This window comes from Rhipicephalus sanguineus, chromosome 3 (genome assembly GCF_013339695.2).
Source record: "Rhipicephalus sanguineus isolate Rsan-2018 chromosome 3, BIME_Rsan_1.4, whole genome shotgun sequence".
In the NCBI taxonomy this organism is placed as follows: domain Eukaryota; kingdom Metazoa; phylum Arthropoda; class Arachnida; order Ixodida; family Ixodidae; genus Rhipicephalus; species Rhipicephalus sanguineus.
Window position 1 is genome coordinate 212,776,777 of NC_051178.1, and position 21,686 is coordinate 212,798,462.

The 21,686-nt window shown below is 47.7% G+C and overlaps 1 protein-coding gene across 1 annotated transcript in view; it reads right to left on the reverse strand.

Annotated features, from left to right (window-relative positions):
• Positions 1 to 21,686, reverse strand: part of LOC119386296 (arylsulfatase B-like) — a 171,572-nt gene that overhangs the window by 134,194 nt on the left and 15,692 nt on the right. Inside the window, exons 2-3 of the mRNA XM_049414296.1 lie at positions 17,493 to 17,652; positions 15,551 to 15,663 (exon numbers count right to left, since the gene is read on the reverse strand). Coding sequence (XP_049270253.1) covers positions 15,551 to 15,663; positions 17,493 to 17,652 — 273 coding nt within the window. The remainder of the gene's footprint in view (positions 1 to 15,550; positions 15,664 to 17,492; positions 17,653 to 21,686) is intronic.

Sequence of the window (21,686 nt, forward strand, 5' to 3'; positions counted from 1 at the left end):
CGTGACCTAATATAAACATACGAATACGGGCATAGGGTGGACATTAACAGCGAATCGACAGCTTCACCTTGTTCGGATGTCGGCATACGCGGCGTTGCCAAACACATTCAGCTATTGGGAAGCCGTACTAGCAGCATTGTTTGTTACTTTCATTTGTCGGTTTTGTTCTTTATTGCTTTTTCAACTAGAAGCGACAACCCTCCTTTTATATTGAGTGCACAATAGTGGTTCGTACGTTTAAAACAGTTTTGAAATAGTTTCTTTCGTTATTTCTGCGCTCTTCCATAATAGGTCTCTCCACATGGTGCGTCCGAGAGAGAAAGAGAAAGCAGCTTGGCCAAAGGACATATCAGTTTCTGTGATTGTGCAGCATGTTCTTTTACCTTATTTTGGGCATTATGCATAGTGATCATTGCTTAGTTCTGTATATTGATTGCATATTTAAATGTACATTTGTGACGTTTTGTGTAAGCATACTGCGCACTGTTTCCGGTTACTTATGTTTTGCCCGTATTTGAGGTGTACTTTCCCATTCTTGTTTTTCCCTGGCCGCACCATTTGTGCCAAAAAAAAAATGAAAATTTTCCGTAAACAATCTGGATTAAAATATTTGATCTCGTCCTGGTTATTTTGCGGACTTCATTTCTTTTTTATAAGGCGCTTCTTTGGTTTAAAAATGATGCAGTTCCAAATTTTACGTGATATTTCCTGTACCTCTTACACACAAAAAATTAAAAATTTGAAAAGATTGACGACAGTTATTCCTGAAAAATTTTGCGGGCATGGTAGCAAAATATTTTTATGAAAAAACACATTTATTACTCGCTCTTGACAGTGCGGAGCATTCAAGAAGTGATTTACAGCGTCTAATACAAATTGTCACCGGTAATACATGTTATTGATATACTTAGTCGTTCGAAAAATTCAATGAGGAGGTCGCAATGAGGAGGTCTGTGAGGGGCGATGAAAGTCAGGGGGCTCCCAGTTCGAATTAACTGTTGTGGTTACCGACGCGTTCGAACTATCGGGAGTGTTCCCCCATAGAAATACACAGGGCTGTGCCGGGACCAGGGCGTAATGAACACAGTTCGAATTAATCAGCTTTTACTGCATCATCATGAGGCACGCCATAGCGGTGGGCTTCTGGTATTTCGACCACCTGGGGCTCATTAACGGGCACCGACATTGCACATTTCGCGAGTATCTAGTATTTCGCCTCTATAGATCCGCAACTGCCACGTGGGAGATCGAACCCGTGCTTTTTTTTCTTTCTTTTTTTTTGGTTCAGCAGCAAAGCACTGTAACCACTGTGCCGCTGCGGTGGCTATGTTCATTGTTGTGCACACCCTTGTTCGAGTTGACGTGTAGACACCATTCCATGCCTAATTAAATAGTGATGTCAATATGAATTGTTCTTATGTTCTACTGTTCCACACATTCTGATGACGACGCTATGTGTACACATTTTTTTATGTTACAGGCATGCTCATTGTTGAAATGTGGCTGCCACGTTGGAGGTCGAACCCGTGTCCTTTTTTTTTGGTTCAGCAGCAAAGCACCGTAACCACTGTGCCACTGCGATGGCTATGTTCATTGTTGTGCACACCCTTATTCGAGTTGATACGTAGGCACCATTACATGCCTAAATTATGATATGCAAATATGAATTGTTCTTGTGTCTTACTGTGGTACACATTTTGATGACGGCGCCATCTGTACATTTTGTTTTATGTTACAAGCATGCTGTTTCAGCTACACAGTGGACCTCATTGCAGTGTACTTCAGTTGCATAGGTCGTTTCGTGTAATAAAGCTTTGCAGCTAGATTTTCAGAGCTCCGATGTTGAAGCACACATCATAGCCACCAGTGGCGTAGCCAGGAATTTTGTTCGGGGGGGGGGGGGGGCACACGCACGTTGCAGCGCGACCTCCTCATTGAATTTTTCGAACGACTAAGTATATGAATAACATGTATTACCGGTGACAATTTGTATTAGATGCTGCAAATCACTTCTTGAATGCTGCGCACTGTCAAGAACGAGTAAGAAATGTGTTTTTTCATAAAAATATTATGTTACCATGCCCGCAAAATCTTTTCAGGAATAACTGTCGTCAATCTTTCAAATTTTTATTTTTTTGAGTGTAAGAGGTACAGGAAATATCACGTAAAATTTGGAACTGCATCATTTTTAAACTAAAGAAGCGCCTTATAACAAAGAAATGAAGTCCGCAAAATAACCAGGGTAGGAGATCAAATATTTTAATCCAGATTGTTTACGGAAAATTTTCATTTTTTTTTGGCACAAATGGTGCGGCCAGGGAAAAACAAGAATGGGAAAGAACACCTCGAATACGGGCAAAACATAAGTCACCGGAAACAGTGTGCAGTATGCTTACACAAAACATCACAAATGTACATTTAAATATGCAATCAATATACAGAACTAAGCAATGATCACTATGCATAATGCCCAAAATAAGGTAAAAGAACATGCTGCACAATCACAGAAACTGATATGTCCTTTGGCCAAGCTGCTTTCTCTCTCTCTCTCGGACGCACCATGTGGAGAGACCTATTATGGAAGAGCGCAGAAATAATGAAAGAAACTATTTCAAAACTGTTTTAAAAGTTCGAACCACTATTGTGCACTCAATATAAAAGGAGGGTTGTCGCTTCTAGTTGAAAAAGCAATAAAGAACAAAACCGACAAATGAAAGTAACAAACAATGCCACTAGTACGGCTTCCCAATAGCTGAATGTGTTTGGTAACGCCGCGTATGCCAACATCTCAGTGAACAAGGTGAAGCTGTCGATTCGCTGTTAATGTCCACCCTATGCCCGTATTCGTCTGTTTATATTAGGTCACGGTGTTAACTGCTGAAAGGTACAAAATCCTCACAGCTTTGAAAGTTGGTGAACAATAATATTGCGTCAGAATTACGGGCTCACTGACCTGAACTCTGGAACAGCAGTGTCTTTTCCTTTTGTTAGCGCTGATTTTTGTCCTGCTTCGTATCAAAGGACAAAGTTGACCCGGCGAGGGAGCTTAGCGAAGTGGTCAAGGACTTCCGACACGCTGATATCGACATTTCTGTGGGCGTACAGAAGTGCCAGGCCTACCATGCGTTCCTCAGACATCGTGGAGCGTGAGTAGTTCTTAAGTAACCTCATGCTTGAAAACGTTCTCTCTGCGCTGGCAGTGGTCATTGGAAGGGTGGCTGGAATATGGAGTAGCTTGTACACATTCGGATAGAACCTGCTGTCGCAATGAGAAAGGGCATTGGTTCCTGCACTGGGGCGATGGTTTGCCGCTTCGTTCGTCCACTTTGTCCACCACAGTCGCAGTTCTCCCAAACCAGCCCTCGTTTCGACGTCATGCGCAAAAAGTGTCAGGAGATTTTCTGCTCCTTTCTCCCGATCATCTTGAATTGGTGGTATTGAGGATTGTACAATTACTGAAAAGCACCTTAGGAGTGCCCTGTGCGTTTCGAACCGTTGGTTTAACTGGGCTAGTACGTGGTCCATGAACTTAATGAACAGGGTTCTGCGAAAATGTTCTTCCGCGCTTTCGAATGCATTGCTCCCAAGGTTTTGCTTCCGGACACCGGCTCGATGGCTGGCGATCTGGTGACGGGGTGCTTCTCGATGCTGGGTCGAGAAGCACTGCATCGTGCTTCTCGACCCAGCGCGTTTCGCATAGTCCCAAGAGGCGCTGCCTTGTAGACTCAGTACAGCTCAAGCTTATCATTTTTCGCAAAACGTGTGAGCGGCTAGAAGATTTACGGAAAAAGACTGACGTCGCCTTTAGAGTCCGAGAACAGTTTCGGATGTCTGTGATGGAGCATGCCGCACACAGAAGTAGATTAAGGGAGTGACTGGTGCAGTGAGTGTAGAGTGCCGCTGGATATGTCTCACGAACAGCAGCTTAAACACCCTTCGTTTTGTATTTAGTATTTTGTATTTAGTTGTCGCACTGACAGCGAAAACAGTGAGGCACGGAATGCTAAATATTGTTTTGTTGTGTTCTTTTCCGCGCGATTTTTTTGTAACCACGGAAAACAACACGCGAAAAAAAAAGTATTCTAGCCTTGCGCTAAATAAATTTGAAATATAATTCCTGCGGATTAACAGCTCATCTGAACTGGGGATAAAGAGATCATTCGCATGCAGTGTGTGAGCGGACCGACTATTCTGTAAGGACCAAAAGTTGCCTTGTAGAAGTACTGCTAAAAAAGAACGGATTCTAGAGGTTCTTGGACCTGAGGCTTAGACCTTTTCGAGTAGCCATGTGTGCTGGAGATATGAGCCTCGTGCAAAAAAAAAAAACATGGCTGATCCCTCCGTCATAGGAATCGGTATAACACGAAAGTGAAACGTGTCTTCACAGAAGTAGTGCTTATGATATATGAGAGCTTGTACAATGTCTATTCGTGTTTGGCAGCTATAGAACCGTTTGACGTAGATGCACCCATGTTGACAGCATGTCTCTATCGCGACGACTAACGCCCATGATCATGATTAAACCACTGTGGTAGCTGACGGTGCGAACATATATTTGGACACAGCGAATCGTGAATCCCGCGTAAGGATGATATCAACAAGCTCATAATCAACATTGGTACCCGGTATGCACTTCTTCAAAGCGTCGTCAATTAAGGAGAGAAACGGCACGGTGTGCGCTTTCTAGTAATGGGTAGCCGACGCCTGTGCTCATGCATACACTAACACACACTGCGCTTCAGCAACGCGGGAGGTAGAGGTTCGTAGCCTGAGCCGCAAACGCGTGCGTCCCGCTGGCCTCTGTCTCGCAGGCGCTGCTCTCGCTCCACCAAGGCACGACATTCGCCCGTCGAAATCGCGTCCTTTCTGCAACGCATATTGCAGCAGTTTTGTTAGTCGGTGCTCTCGCAATTGAAGCAGTCGGCGGCAGAGAAATCCCGTTCGTGCACGTGGAAGCTGCACTACTCCGATGAGCCGACGCACGCTAACACGAATCCAAAGGCAAAGAACGTAAGTGCGTCAAGGGTGCCTCGGCGACGCCAGCGCGGCCAGTCTACCTCTCTGGTATTGAGACGCTTTAACCATGACCTCCGATATCACGTGCAATCTCGGAGTAAGCGCTAGTAAGTGTCGATCGTGAAGCATTACTTCTTTTCACCTCTCACAGACGGCGGCACCGCCCCGCTCCGCCCGCCGCGAAAGAGAAGGTGTGAAAGATATAAGGCGCGTTCGCGCCGTGCCTCGCATCTCCCGAGTTGGCTTAGTCGGTAGAGCGTCGGGCGCTTGCCGTCGCGGCCGCAACGTCGTGGGTTCGATTCCCAGCGGGGTATCTTTTTCTTGGTTTTTCTTTCTCACCCGTTGGCGTCCATTTTATCAACGTCATATCCGTGACGGATGTACTTGGTGGACCCCCGGCATAAAACACTTTCGTGTTAAAAAAAAACCTGTGTTGCCTTTTGCCTCTGCACACAGCAAGCGTGGAATTGCTCGTGCCTGTTTTACACAACGCACTGACCAAGCCTTGCTACCATTCGATGCAGGAAATCTTCCGCGGGCAAATTGCTCGTTTGAAGGCAGCTGGATATCCACGCCGCCTGCTGGTATCTGTTTCAGAGAAGTTGCCCAAGTTTTCGAAGATCAGTGACACGTGCACTGATACGCAGGGAACAGTTCGTAAGAAGGTGGCTGTGATTCCATACCTGCATGGTATATCACACAATCTCAAAAAGATTGGTCTAAGAGCGGGGATTTCAGTTGCGTTTTCTGCGCCTAATAAGTTGTCGCAGTTATGTGCCAGAACCAGTCCGGTAAGAAGGCCTTCCAACAGCTGTAACATTAGGCACCGAAATGAATTTGTTGAATGTGTGAAGGGCGTAATGTATAACATACCTTTGTCCTGCGGTCAAAGTTACGTCGGACAGACAGGCAGATGCCTGAATATGAGATTGCTCGAACACAACCAGACAGTGAAAAAAGGTTGTGTTGGTTTCTTGGCGGCTCATTGCGCGGAATGCAAATGCGTGCCTTTATTTGACAGTACAACAGTGTTGGCAACTCACCCTAAGGATAGCACCAGGGTCATCATTGAGGCGCCAGCGATTGCTAATGGAAGCTGCGTCAGGAAGCCATCCATCGCACTAACAAAAAAGCAACTAGATTACTTAAATTCACCCGCACGTGTTGGTCCCGCGTACTTTTGCTGTTTTTTGTTTAGGTTTTCTCTTGTGCGTTGACTGATATCGTTGTAATCACATGTGACAGGTATATATATATATATAGACCGTTGCATCGGGCGAGGAGAACCGGACTGGCAACCAGCGCTTTCCTCCTTTCAGACTCGTGCGCGACGGCGCGGAGTGTGCGGGCTGGTACTTGGATGAGTGGCGTTTTCGAACAATTTTTGCGTGTTTTAGGTCGACCTGCGGATTTTGTTCTCTTTTATTGCGATATCAGCCTGCGAAAGGTCAACGGGAAACCACTGTGCCGTTTTCGGTTGTTCTAACAACTTTAGAAAAAAAGGAAACTGTTGTCTGAATAGGTATGCGACGTACATCACCAAACGCGGAGTGTTTGCGGACTCTTCAAGGTACATAGTTCGTGTTACGTTACAGGTTCTACATCGGCAAGTGCCGCAATATATCCGGAATTCCCAGTGTTCCACGCAGTCAAATGTAAATGGGATTTGCCCAGATTTGCTGACAAACATATGCGGTCAAGTACGGCCCTGTCCGGTTAAGTGCAAAACATATTAGTACCACTTGTGTAGCCACCTGAATTGCTTTCGCTTCGTTTTATAATTATATTTTAATATGACGTGTTTGGTCTAACAATTAGCTTCGTAGCTCGGCTCAACACGGTGATCGCTGTAGTTGATGTTTACCGGTATTCGCACGGACGAGAAATCGCTCACTTTGCAGCGGGGTAACCGGCATCATACATTTAATTTGCGCTCCGTACCAGCCTTATAAAACACGACTATTCACTGAACACTACATGAAAAGGATGTGGCGAGGTCTTTGTCGTGATGTTACAACGTCCGTAAGACAGCGGGGTGTATCGTATACGATGAGCCATATGAAAGCGGAATGGTAAAAAAAGGGGAAAAAAAAAGAGTTCTGCCTCTTCGTGTGTAAAACAACTACCTCAGGAAGACAAATTTTTACGTGGTCAAGAACTGTGCCCGACAAGTCGCGCAATGATATACAACATAGTTAATTCACTTCTAAGCGTGATACAAAAAGCACTTTGTTACGCTTGTGTTGTGTTTCTTGAACTGCCAGTTTTGCTGCTTAGCTTTGCGAACGACAGAAAGAATTTTGCAGAAGCAGTGCATCTGGTAGATGAAGTTACAAAAGAAAAACGCGAATCACCTCCGATGTCGATCAAAGGCTCAAGCCCCGGAGCGCTTCGTGCCTCACCGGCAGAAGAAACTCTCTAACCATCTTCATCTTATCGCCGCCGAAATCCAATCAAATATCACGACTCTTGAAACAAAACCCGCATTTCCCCGAAGGGGAGTATGAGGAAGTGCGAAGCACGGGCTGATGCTATGAGGCGGCGCGCACGACTAAACTGCAGAGCCGAGCGAAGGAGACGGCAGCGAGAGAGCACGCGCCAGCCGACCCACGGAGGTCTGGCCGTTTTTAAGTGCAAAGCACTTTCATTGATGATGATGATCTGTCTTCCGAACTCGTTCCAAAGAACCCGCAACGCGTTCAACTTGTTGGCGGCGTTGCGCACGCCCGAGATGGGGCTCAGGTTGTTGTCGAACCACAGTCGATCGCACACCGCGCAGCTATATCCGAAGCTGCGGTCCAGGAAGTCTCGCTTGAAGCGCGCGTCCGGCCAATCGAATTCGAGGGCCCGTGCTCGCTCGCGCATCGCACGCTTTCGTTCGGCGTCTAGCCGCCGGCCTGCATCACCACAGGCAATGCGCGGGGCGCGCGCAGCCACGGAGCGGAGGGCGGAGCGCGCGCAGTCACGTGGGGCGTGACGTCGCTGCGCCGTTGCTACAGACGCTCCTCTCCTCTGCTCGCGCCGTTGCTATGGGACGGCGGACACAGGGTCGCTTATAAAGTGCATTCGCACTTAAAAAAGAAGCGCGCCTGCATGTCAGCAGCGCGCCGGCATGTCAACATCAGCATCGTTTTCATATGTACCAGCACATCCCTGTAAACAGCTCTAACTTCGTTCACACTGCTGGGCAATATAGTGAGTAATAAGCGGTCACTTAAAAGTTGAGAAACAAGACAGGCAACTGTTCGCGAGCAACAAACATATGCAGTCCGCGCCACGAAATCGAGACTGCGTGCTCACGCACAACCGGTAGTCGTGGAAAAAGAAACTAGAAGAATACAGTCCACGAAAAGAATTCATTGTATCTGCTAGGAGTTGTGGCACTTGCTTGCCTTGCTAGAACAAGTCGAAATATTTACGTGGTTTTCCAACGGACAGTGCCGAAAATATATGATATCGACCGCTTGCGACACGTTCGCGTCGCCGTATATTAACACCATTGACCCTGAGCGGATCAAACCATTTCAGGACGTCTCACAGATTCATTTCCCGCGTAGACCGCATCACTTGACACGAAATTCAGTGCGCCAGAACGAAAAAAAAAGAACCGGCTGCATCTGCAGCCGCACGTATATCTTCCATACAAACGCGGAGCTTCGCACATGCCAGTGGGTTGCCAGACCAGAGACGGCGCCGCCCGCTAGGCATTATGGCGGCGCCCACGAAAAAAAGGTCTATATCTGTGTGTTGCTTTAAGAAACGATAGATGGAAGTTAGCGCTTGGACTTGTCGTTTCTTTGTCCGCTGTGCACTTTTTGCGCTAAAGATTTAGCAGTACGGAATACTAACTAGCCCGCTCCCAAACCTTGCTTTGTAGAAGTAACTGCATGTACAGTAACTGTTAGACCCGGGGACGTTAGTCCTTAAAAGAAATAATGTACTTAAACGTGCGTCACCTTGTAGACCTTCTAGTTCTAGGTTAGGAAGAACAGAATGGCAGACGCCGGCTGCGTGAAAGTAAGGTAAAAATAGGAATAATCGTACCAGAGTCATTTTTCTTTTTATGGTTCAAAAAAAGAAATAAGATTGATACCCTGTTTCACAAACTGCATGGTTGAAAAAAATCTTGCAGAAAAGCCACCTTCCGGAACCTTTCAACTGTCCACGGCATTGTCGTGCTCGAAAGAAAAAAAACACATTTTAGACGACATCCTCGGTGGTTTTCGGTGAAGGTTGTTATTTCGGACGGCGGTGTATAATAGAACAAAAAAATTAAAAATTTCAAGGGGGGGACGTGGCGAGAAGGCTGAAGCCCAATAAATCCCACCCCCCGGGCGACGCCCCTGGTCGGTGGTGTATGAGAGCACGAGAAATTTCGGGGGGGAGGCTGAAGCCCCATAAGACCTCCCCCCCCCCCCCCCGGCTGCGCCCCTGATAACCCCGCTTTAGCCCTTAACAGTACAAGCTGATCTTGCTTTTTCATTGAATTGCTACACTTTAGCTGAAGGAAGCTTTAGCACACTCAGGTCTTAAAGCAAACACATTTGTGCAGTCAGGGCTATTCCAGAAGGAATAGCCCTGACTGCACTTGTGTGTAGTAACTGTGTGTAGGCCGTAGGACGTAGGTGTCGCCTTCACGTACGATGTAAGGAATCGTCTTTTCATCCACCAGAGTGGAAATCTTCTGAGTCTTCCCCAGAACAGGGCTCTTGATTTCTAACAGAAGTGATGGCTGCCCTGCCCTAAAAACAACTCCATCTGGGCTGAACCCCAACCGCGGAACAGCAGAGTTGATCACAAGGCCCAGCGTTGAAAGTGCCTCACCAGTTTTTTGTGCATATTCCTGCAATGCCGGCTTCTCGCAGGATTTGCCGTGCCGTGTGGCTTCGTTTCCTTGAAAATTGTAGGTCAGCAATATGACCATTTTTTCCCCATGTTCGTTCATCACAGGGCTGAAACTTGAAAAGTCTATGGCTCTTGCTTCCGGTTATCCGCAGCAGTCTTTCCCTCTGCCATTTATAGTTGTCTTGCCCTGCTGTTAATGAGCATATTTCAGCTGCCTGGGTCGTTGTGACGACAACAGACTTCTGATAAAATGTCACTGCACCTTGGCTCAGGTCTTCCATTGTAGAACGGTATAACTTGAAGCGGGTGCACTCTTTGAATGCCACTTGGTGATAGAGAAGGTCTTGGTACTTGCGCACTTCCTTACCAATACCTATGTGCTCTACAAGCAGAAAGGGCTCAGATTCAAGCTCCAATTCATTATCCATGTCCATGTTTTCTTTGTTTTCGACATTAAATCGTCCTCTTGAATGCCTGGCCAGGGAACCCTTTGGAGCAGCAGCAATCAGTTGTTGTCGTATCTCTTGTAAAGTTTCGCTGCCCAGCCGACGCCTTGGTTTCGCTTTAACATGGCAGAGGTCTTTAATCTTCTTTGGTCTGTAATATCCAGTAGATTCCATCCTTCCCTACACTTGCTTCATGTCTGTGCACGTCAGTTGATCCAACTTGTCAATGCCTGTCCTGCATCAGCAAAAAAGGATACTTGCATGCACATAAAGTACTTTTCTAAGCAAAAATGACAAATTTTTTTTAGCGCACAACAGGTGTACTTGACGTAAATGTTGCACGACTACAGACATTCTAGTTCCACATACACAAGCAGAAAGGTGACCGAAAATTTCACACCAAAATGTTTACCTGTTAGCAGCGAGCAGTACAGCAACTACATGCTTGCAGCGCATTGAATTCCCTGCTGGACACTTGCAGTGGGCCCGCAAAAAACGTTTACACTGATGTTAGGATCACTGAACTTGCAAATGTCAATAAAATCTCCCTTTTTCCACAGCCAATTTTTTGTATTTCCTCGTGTACTTAGTCTTAGCTCTGCGTGAGTATTGGCACAGTTGCTATTTTTATATTACATTGTGTTGAAACATTGTCCTAGTCCTCCTGCGATGTCTTTAAAAAAAGAGAGCATTTGCTTAAAGCACCTTAAATACCGCATCAGCACGGTCTTATAAGAAATTAAAATAAACCTTCCTTGCCGCGCTGTATCTACAATCACAAAAATAGAACCATAGTTCCGACGCAGTGCATTTGCGCCGATTCACGTTGTGACGACTAAGCCCGAAGCCTTATTTCCTGTGCAGTCCCGCCGTCACCCGCAAACAAGCACGAATACTCGCTCATCACGCTTGGTGAGGTAATGAGTAGGACGAGCAGGTGTGTAAAGGCCCGAACACACGTACGCGTTGCAGCGCGTCAACGCGTGACTTTTTGACGCGGCGTAGCGCCCTCTCCCTATGGGGAGAGAGGGCGTGCGGCTACGCGAAGCTGCGCGCCCTCTCTCCCCATAGGGAGAGGGCGTGACGCCGCGTCAGAAAGTCACGCGTTGACGCGCTGCAACGCGTACGTGTGTTCGGGCCTTAACCTTTCAGATTTAGTCACGCGTTGACGCGCTGCAACGCGTACGTGTGTTCGGGCCTTTACACACCTGCTCGTCCTACTCATTACCTCACCAAGCGTGATGAGCGAGTATTCGTGCTTGTTTGCGGGTGACGGCGGGACTGCACAGGAAATAAGGCTTCGGGCTTAGTCGTCACAACGTGAATCGGCGCAAATGCACTGCGTCGGAACTATGGTTCTATTTTTGTGATTGTAGATACAACGCGGCAAGGAAGGTTTTAGCGCCCTCTCCCTATGGGGAGAGAGGGCGTGCGGCTACGCGAAGCTGCGCGCCCTCTCTCCCCATAGGGAGAGGGCGTGACGCCGCGTCAAAAATTCACGCGTTGACGCGCTGCAACGCGTACGTGTGTTCGGGCCTTAACCTTTCAGATTTTGCAGACTCGTATGGAGCTGACGCGCCTCCTTAAAAAAACTGGTGTTGGCGTTCGTAGTACAAACATTGTACGCACTGCTACACAACAGTCGTTCGTTGGATACATGTAAACATGACCGGGTCAACGGTCAGAAAGAGAAGGCCCGGTAAATAAGTGCCATGAACTGGATTTAAGCCCTCGCGTAATATGTAGTGCGACCGAACATGACATATGCGGTTTTACGTGCCAGTAAATATCGCATGGTTACGGTGCACGCCGTAGTCAGAGATCCTGCATTAATTTTCGCCACCTGGTGTTCTTCAACGTGCACCTAAATCGTACAACGGTGTTTATGCATTCGCCTCCATCGAAATGTGGCTATCGGGGCCGGGAATCGGACATACATCCTCGAGCTTAGCAGCACGACACGTTACCTAGCTACAAGGGCAATCGCACAACTGAAAGGCACATAAACTCACCTTAATGGTTCCGTCGTCCTTAAGTTCAAACCAAGCTTCGTGGGGACCACTCCGCACGTGCGTCGTTTGCAGTCACAATCCCTGAACAACGCACGAAGTCTCTGTAGCAGTCTTCACGCCGAAGCATAAAACGTGCTCCGCATTGAGCACTTCTTCGCCTTCTATGAGGCAGCGCATACGTGAACCTGTCGCGGCTTCTAAATGCGACATTATGCACTCGAGCGTTAGCTGCTTCCTGAACGGGAACTTCAACGCAATGGCAAATGAAGCGAGCCGACAAGCGGGAGCAACTAGAGGAAACGCACGCGGCAATGTGTCCGTGCGTTCCATGCAAACACGTATCCACCGCAAGGACAGCCATATTGGATTCGTCGTGGCGCCCCCTATAGTCGCTGAAAGTTGCGAATCTCATCGCTGTTACCCCTGTTGCGACTCGGGTAGCACAGCCGTTGGAACCACGAGTGGGTGTCGTGCCCGGAGCATTCATCACGACGAGTTCAAGAGAGAAAAGACTTTATCTACACGTATTTACATCGTTTGATCTCAGTGAACAGGCGCCGGCGCTCTTTGGTGCGCCGGATTAAATAACATGGTTAGAGTCCACCCCCTCTTTCTCTTCTCCACGTGGTGGCCAGGATTCCACCAATCCTGCAGCGCTGGCAGGGGCATAATGAAGAGTACGCCTGTGCCTCCCAAGGTCAATGACCAGTTGACTATGGTTGGCGATAGGCACCTGGGATCAGGCCCTTTCTCGGGAAATGGCCTCCTGGTTGTAGACGCAACCCGTCCGGTGCTGGACAGGAAAGGGCCAGATGGCATCTGCACGGCGTCGGAGAATCACACCGCAGTTGCGCGGAACGCCATTGTTTCGCCATTACATCCCGTTCAGGAATGTTGTCCCGGAATGTCTCAGTCTCTGAAAAGCTCGAGGGAACGACGACTGGCGTCAGCGTCCGGAGTCGGCAGGGCGAAGACTCCACGATTCCCAGTATCCTTCGCTGTTCGAAGTTCGGTGGCATGCGGCATTTGTGCTGCGGCACACTAGTGTACAGTGTGTATTGCTGTAGTTTGACTTTCCGTTTCCCGGCCACAAGTTCGGCCAAATAAAGACTTTCATCTTGGACACGTCGGCTGCTGCCTTCGTCGACACCACGACCCCGGGACATTATCTCTCTACCCTGTGAACGGCGTCCTGTAATACCTCTTCAATTTTGCCGTCGCTCCCACCCGTCACCCAGAGGGTGACGTCATCATCTGCGTACACGCTGTCTGAGGCCCTCTATCTTGTCGAGTTCTGCGGGTAGGCCGATCATCGGTACATTAAATAAAAAGGGAGACATCATCGAACCCTGAGCGTCCCCCCACTGCCGAATTCTATCTCTTTCGACCTTGCCTCTCCGATTGCAATTCTTGCAGTGTGGTTGGATAGGAAATCTCCCACATACCCGTAGGTTCGCTGTCCTGTCTCCAATCGCTGAAGATTAACTAATATGGCTCTATGTGTGATGGTATCGAAGGCCTTAGTGAGATCGAGGCCACGGATAACCTTAGAGTCCAGAGATCGCGTCACCTCGTCTAGTATCTAATGCTTAAAGGGACACTAAAGAGAAACAATGAATTGGTTTAGATTTATAGAGTGTGCTCGGAGAACTCTTGCCTAATTTATTTCACCACCATAGGTTTATTATTAGAGGAGAAAACCAAGTTCAAAGTTTCATTTTTAAATTTCGCGCCGAACTTTGTAATTCGTGACGTAAAAGGTTTTAAAGAGCATTTAACGTATTTTGGCGCCACTGGCTCGACGAAATTTCCACAAACTCGTTATTTCAAGTCTCTGGCCCCCTAAGAGCACAATGTACTTCGATTTAAACGATTAGGAACTACGTAGGCCCAAGCAGGCGCCGTCAAAAATATGTGACGTAACGGCAAATGGTGCGGGAATTCCAAGGTGGCGTCGCCACCTGTATTTTCTTTTTGCGCGTTTTCTCGCTTCTTAAGCGTCTTCTAGCAGCAAGCGTGGTGTTTTTGGTATCGTGGAAGACTACTTTACTAATGCGAGAAAAATCGTTTTGCTCTTTAGTGTCCCTTTAAGCTGTAACATGATGTCCTGCGTTGATAATTTTGGTCTGAAGCCGATCATGGTGGGTGGGAAGAGTCCGTTCTCCTCCATATTGTTAGTGAGATAAGTAAGGATGACGTGGTCCATGAGTTTGCCTATGCACTAAGTAAGTGAAATCGGTTTAAGGTTATCCAACTGTGGTTAATTTCCCGGCTTCTTAATCATCATGACCTGGACAGTCTTCCATTGAATCGGAATGGCTCCACTCTCCCAACAGTTCATGTACTCACTGAAGGCCCTCATGTATTCATGTACTCACTCACAGCATTCATGTACTCACTGAGGGCCTTAATGGACTCGTAGTCAAAGTTTCTGAGTGTCTTGTTAGTTATTGCGTCGGACCCCGGCGCAGACCTCGGGGTTAGCCGAGCGAGCTCGAATCTAACCTCGGCCTCCGTTATACTAGCATTGAGCTTAACGTTGTCCTGCCCTTGTACTCAGGAAGTGGTTCCTTGGTTGTGTCTCTAAAGTACTTTTGCCGTAGTTCGTGGAAGAGCTCTTCCTCTGTTCCTGCACAGTTATGTACTACTTGTTGCAGATTATGCCTATGTGCAGTCTTTGTGCTTTGAGGGTCTAGCAGACTTCGGAGAATATTCCAAGTCTTGGACATCCTAATTTCCTTTTCCATCAAGTTACACGTGGCTTCCCAGTGTTGTTGGGTCAGTCGACTCGCATGTACCTCTATCACCTTGTCTAATGCAGCTACTTTCTTAAATTATGATCGTGTTTTTGGCCCTTCCATCACTTTTGGATACTGTTCACATCTTTTCCACAAAAGAAAAACAATAACGGTTTAAATTTCAGTCGAAGTCCAGATATTTATATTTCAATATCCTTCGCCACCATTCTCTATCCTAATTACATCAAATTGCACTATTTCGTTGCCCCAAATTTCAAACACAGCGAACATTTATCCGGAAATTCAGGTGATGTTTCAGCCTCCTGATACACTTCGATATGCACAAAACGTGAACATGGGCGTATTTCTTATTCAGTTATTAAATGGCAATGAAGATGAAAAGCTCAATTGTAACCTGCCGACTATTTAATGTTTCAGGCAATAGCGGAACACCCTAAGTGAAGTGTTCCTTGCGGCATGAAATGTTTCTCACCTTGCCCACAATGTGGCTCTCGTATCCGAGTTTACCGAGGTGTTGCGGAAGCAAGGTAATATCCGCGGGGAGCCCACCAGGCGCTGAAGGATACAGCATGCTCTGCTGTATGCCTGTAGCAGAAATAGACGGCTTTGCACTGGCGCCACTGAAACCGCCATGCTGGAGTACCAACATGGTGGGACGCGAAGTTTGGGATACAGCGTTAGTGTTATCAGTACATCGCGTGCTGGTTTTCCCATTATTCATGTACAGAGGCCAAAAACGTTCCAGCGGAGTCGTTATCACATTGAAACAGGTTAACTTCCCCGTCATTATACTGCTTTGACGTCATCAAAGCCGCCATATTGGAGTATCAGTATGTTAACGACCTTTTTCGAAGGAGAAGCTTTTGGGTGCTTGGGAGCATGCAGACCAGGCCCAACGAAGTTTAAAGTACCTATTGAGATTTCTCAGCGATACAGGTTTAGATGCTCGTCTTTAGAGCATGTGCGGCATAGACTTTTGCGCGTGTCCTGTCCCCGTACAAGACAGTGTGTACAGTGACTCATTGTGCCATACCATAGTCGCCTATCATCACACCTCCCTCTTTCTCCTTCTTTCCCCTTCCCCCTTACCCCTTGAGGAGTAGCAGGCTAGAAACCCGCTTTCCAGGCCGACCTCTCCTCTTTCTTGTCATTAAAACATCTTCTTCTTCTAAAGGGATACACAAGAAATTATTTGCAGCCAAGATTTTCAGCCCAATTGAAAGTTTTGGTGCTGAAACTGGTTGACACAACCTTGTCTACAGGCAAAACAAGTGGGAAATAGTGAATTTAATGCGTTCTTTATAAATTGCCGCGTCTAGTGGCGGCACAGTGAAGCAGAAGTGGTAACGTTTAACTAGCCGGAAAGGGGCGTGCCAGTTATGCTCCCTGCGTAATTTCTCACGTTGGCGTCGTCAGCCATCGCCCGCTTCTCTTGTGGAAGGGGGAGAGTGAGTTGGAGAAAGGGAAGTAGCTGGCATTCCGTGGACGCACAGCTCCGCGCGCGCTGGCGTACAGCGACCGCGCGCTCACAATCCTTCAAGGATACAGCAAAAATATGCAACATAAGCCCTGTTTATTGGAACAGTCGCCTCTTTCGAGTGAAATTTCGATGATTCCGTCGTTTTTTCTTCATATTTTTGTTTAGTATTCCTTTAAAGTAGTACTGGCAATTTTTGAAGACGAGATAACTTGTGAGAAAGATTTCTGTCGACAAACAAACATGATCTACAAAATATCAACGGCTAATAGAGCCTAGGATATATTTGTGTTGGCTGTCGTGCCCTGCGCGCGCTCTCTCTCGTAATTCACTTTTTTTATTTTTCTATGCTTCCCTCTGGAGCCGGGACTACCGGTATCGCCAGAACGAAAGCCTCCGAGATCAAGAGGCGTTTCACGACTTTTCCGCTAGAGGAAGGGCGCATGAGCCGTGACATCGTGAAAAAGGCGGATTGTTAATGCGGTTACGCGGCGCTCACGTGCACGCGATGCCGCGCGCGGCGTGCGTGGCGAGTGCGTCACAGTTTTCTGTGCTCACGTGGCCAGCTGTGTTTACAAAAATACCTGGCCGGGTCCCGCATCTCTCGGCGCTCTCGGAAACTGAAACTGCGACTGGGCGTTATAAAAGCCCCTCCAAATAAAATCGCCGCAAGCTCAAGCAGGCAATATTACCGCCGTGACACGGGTCGTTACATATTTAATGCGACAGAAAAAAAGTAAGATGCAAAATTTTTGTTTCAGTACTTCCTCCAGAACCTGCGTCCATGACGCCACACGCAAGCTAGCAATACATTAGTGATGACCGCGGCTATACAGCATTGGTCGCTATTTTCTAGGTGGCAGGCCTTCTGCAGGTTGCATGCAGATTTCTAGACTGCGCCGGTGTAATACTATAGATACAAGCTCACGAAACGTACCGAAGCGAAGTGGATAGAGACCCGAAAGCAGGGCGGCTCGTGATGGTGCGCACACGGACTGTGCGTAGTGGGCGTTGAGTACCACCCCGTCGGCAGCCAGCGCGTCCAAATTGGGGGTCGGAATCTGTGAGGATCCGTGGAAACTGACGTCGGCCCAGCCCTGCATGAGCGCCAAACGGTCACTGCAACACGAATTTCAATGCCCCGTCCTGCACGAGCTGACTTCCCAACTCTCGGTATCCATTGCGACGTTCTCAATGACCACCGGTAATCTGAACTTGTCATGACGTGATTTGCGTTTAGGTCCATTTTCTTTTTTTGCAGATTCACTGTGCACATCGGCAACAGCGAACACTGAATCAGCGACTGACAAGTTGTCATAAGAAGGCAAACCAGTCATCATTGTGCTTCAGTCACTGTTAAACACACTTCGTGTGTTCGTCAGAAAGCTGAAATCACCATACGCTCAGTCCGTACAGCAGGTACTGGATGTTCATAAGCGTATCTACCGGGAGGGCAAGGGGGGCGCTAGCCCCCAACTGAGAAATGTTGGGGGGGGGGGGGCGGAGCCCACCCACTTTCGACAGTCGTTATTGTCGGCTGCAAACTTGGGAAACTAACAAGTCAGGCAAAGTTTTATTGAACGCAGCAATAACGTAATCGCGTAATAAAATTTGTCCTGCGATTCTGCTGTGACGACTGTCCTCCGTGTCTCATGGCCACGCACTGTAGGCTACCTGCGGTGCGGGCTGCCTATTCCACGCTTGTGCGTTTTGCGCTCGAGCATTGCAGTGGAGCCTATCGCTCAGCAGGGGCTCTATAACATTACAGCAATCTGTCATGATAATAGTTTGTCCTGCCTGGCCTGAAGTTTAAGTAATCCGCGACGCAAAGATGGGTGGGAACCAGTAAACGTTTTATAGCCCGATCAAACGCTCTCCCTTTTCAGGAAATTCAGTTTCTTTGAAAACGAATAGCATCGCCACTGCTCATATTCAAGCTGCTGTGAGTTGATGAGGGTGCAGAAGCATCCAGTATTTTAGTTGTGCCTAGCCAGGATAGATAAAATAGACTCCCACTTTAGTCTCCGATTAGCCTGCTTCACTTGGCTTACCATATGGTAGCCTGCAGCGATCGTGGTGGCTTGTAACAAGGCAGTGGACTCGAGTACATTGAGAAGCCCAGCTTTCAAGTTTGCCCCGTTACTTGATCTACCTCACCAGGGAGATGATCAGCGTCCACGGTTTTCTGGACTAAGAAGGCTGCCTCCCTGCAAAGGATTGTGTCTGTTCCTAATAATGTTTATTTCTCTCTCTACCTCTTTGTCCGCAGCGATGAGTTCACAGAGAGTTGTACACGCGCAAAAACAGCTCAGCATTGTTATACTACAACTGAAAGCACCTATCATACACATATGAATCCATCTCGCCCGCTGCTATAAGCAGCCGCTGCCAATGTGATTGGCGGGCAGCCTTCTTAAATTACGTTCAGAAAGAGACACTGTCTGGCTATTCATAAAAAATGAATTATTGTTCAGCACAGTAATGTGCTGCTTATTATGCACACTTCATTTTAACGCCGCGAGTTTTCGCAGACTTGCGACGTCGCGTAACAATTGTAGGCTATCTTATGGCACACTGAAAATTTTTGACGAAGAGCGAAGAGCCAATGACAAACAATACGCCGTATTGAAGATAGTTCATTATTATTCTTTTTTACGCAGTCATGCGTACGTGGTGATTACGCGATAGATCACTTACGCGTCATTTGTTGCGTCGTTTTACGAGCAGGGGCTGTGAGCATGACCCAGAAAATTTCGACCAATCATTCACAGCTAACGACCTACACGGAAGTAAACAATGCGGTATAGCTTACCGTTATAATGGCCCACATTTATTCAAGGAAAATTTCAGCTTACAGAGTTTGCGTAGGCTGTTTACTTGGAGGAACCGGAGCGGCGGATTCCGTCACCCCCACCGAAGCTGGGAAAAGTAGGAGGGTAAGGAACGACACCTAGTATCACCTAGCACATAAATTCGCAGTCATTTATAACCTTATTACTTTTTAGTAAAACTTATTAGTAAAAGATTACTTTTTAGTAAAACTTCTTAGCGAAACGAGCCCTTAAAAAGTAATGCGTTATTCGAAGGTCGCAGGTTCGGTCCCTGCCGGCGGCAAGTTATCTTTTCGTCCACTTTACATTCTTCACATTTATATTCTAATTACTACAAATAACACCCCTTGTACTTTCCTTGGCATTGCTGTCTGTTAGTTCTCATTATTTCTTAGTAGCATGTGTTAAGGGCACCCTGTGGACTTTGACATTTCTGTTAAAACGTTTCATGTATATTTGTGTTTGTGTCATGTGTTTAGTCATTTGTCTATGTTCATGTTGTTGTATAGAGACTGTTTCCAAGTGTTCGTGGCATCTTTTGGTGAAATAAATTTTTTCTAAAACGAAGGTCCCCGCCGCATCACCGCTCGCACCCCTCTCCCACCTGTCGCCCTCTCCCTGTGCTGCGCGCACCGCACACTCACTCGCTCAGTCGTTCCCGCCACCGAACGCAGCAGACGCTCTCCCCACCAGCTCCCCACCCTACCGCCTTCATGAAAGCCAGCAGTGAGATCATGCGCATAGTCGTTTGCATCCCATTTCTAAGGAGCTTCGCTCATCGGTTGTATTCGTACACGGAACTGCTGATCTTTCCTAATCTCTGGCACATTTGAAGTTTTAAGCCATAATGTGAAGAGTGTCGCCAGATTCTTAAATATGAAATTTCTTCCATCTTTGATCGAATTGATTCTTACAATTATACCTGTACGAAAATACCAGGAACTGTATTAACAAACCGTTTTGTTCCTTAATTCCGTTTTCCATTGGCTAACTGCCTCCGCTAATATTTCCCGCCTCAAGATTGGGTGAGATTTCTTCCAGAATATCACGTTTTTGGGGATGCTCGCACTCTCTCAGAAGTTATTTTCACCGCACGACGTCCGCGAGTCCCGGAAACCGGCTTCCCCACGGGACATGACCAAAGCCGAGGTCGGCGTTTTCTCGCATGGCAGCGGCCGCCATGCCACCTATAAATAACGAGGACCCGTGGTCATAGACGTCTTTACTGTGCAAGGGCTAGCTCCAAATCCCACTTCGTTCTCCTCCCTCCGTTCCGTCTCTCGCGCCTCTCCCCGAGCCCATGCCCCACTTCTTTATTTTCAACATCCTCCGAGGGGGACGGGACGAACGTGACATAGGTCGTTTCGTTTCTGTCAACATGCAGAACCTATGTACAGCGCTTCAGAACGTGGTCCGGTTCAACACGATCGAAAAGAGCTCTGTCCATTGCATCTCGCCCGGAACGTAGCGATGTCACTCAAAGATATGTTTTCTTCTTGCACCATTCCCGCGTATCCAAAATGAATCTGCGTTGAAGCCTGGTCCGGGCGGTAGCACGCCGATGTGGCATGAAAATGATGTGCACGTTTCCATCTCTGCCGTTTCCATCCTGGCACGGCACTGGTGGTGTGCTCCACATTCAGGTTCTCCTGCCCACGCGTTACCGCAGCATAATGGCGTTGTGTCCTCCATGAAGAGCCTGGACATCTGCGGCGATCTTTGTTTCTGCGGCACGAACTGTGCGACATCCCGAATACGGAAACGGATGCCGACACAGACGCATTCCCTTCCGATAGGCTCATCACATCAGTGGCGAGTTTCTGTGCCTGGCTCTCCTTCTGCTGCCTGGGAACAAGCCGTAATAATAATATCTGGGGTTTAACGTCCCAAAACCACGATATGATTATGAGAGGCCGTAGTGGAGGGCTCCGGAAATTTCGACCACCTGGGGTTCTTTAACGTGCACCTATATCTAAGTACACGGGCCTCAAACATTTTCGCCTCCATCGAAAATGCAGCCGCCGCGACCGGGATTCCATCCCGCGACCTTCGGGTCAGCAGTCGAGCGCCATAACTACTAGACCACCGTGGCGGGGCTGGGAACAAGCCGGTTGATGTGCTTGCACACTTGGCTCGCGCGGTGACGGATTTGCTTCGGCGACGTCCGCAGGGCACTGCACTTCACTTCCGGAGGCAGAAGGAGCGCGTTCACTTCTTTTTCTAGGCAAACATCCTCTTGTTTGGTCACAACCTCGTGCAGTACCTCGAAGTTGAGAAGAACAAATTCCTGACGTCCAGGC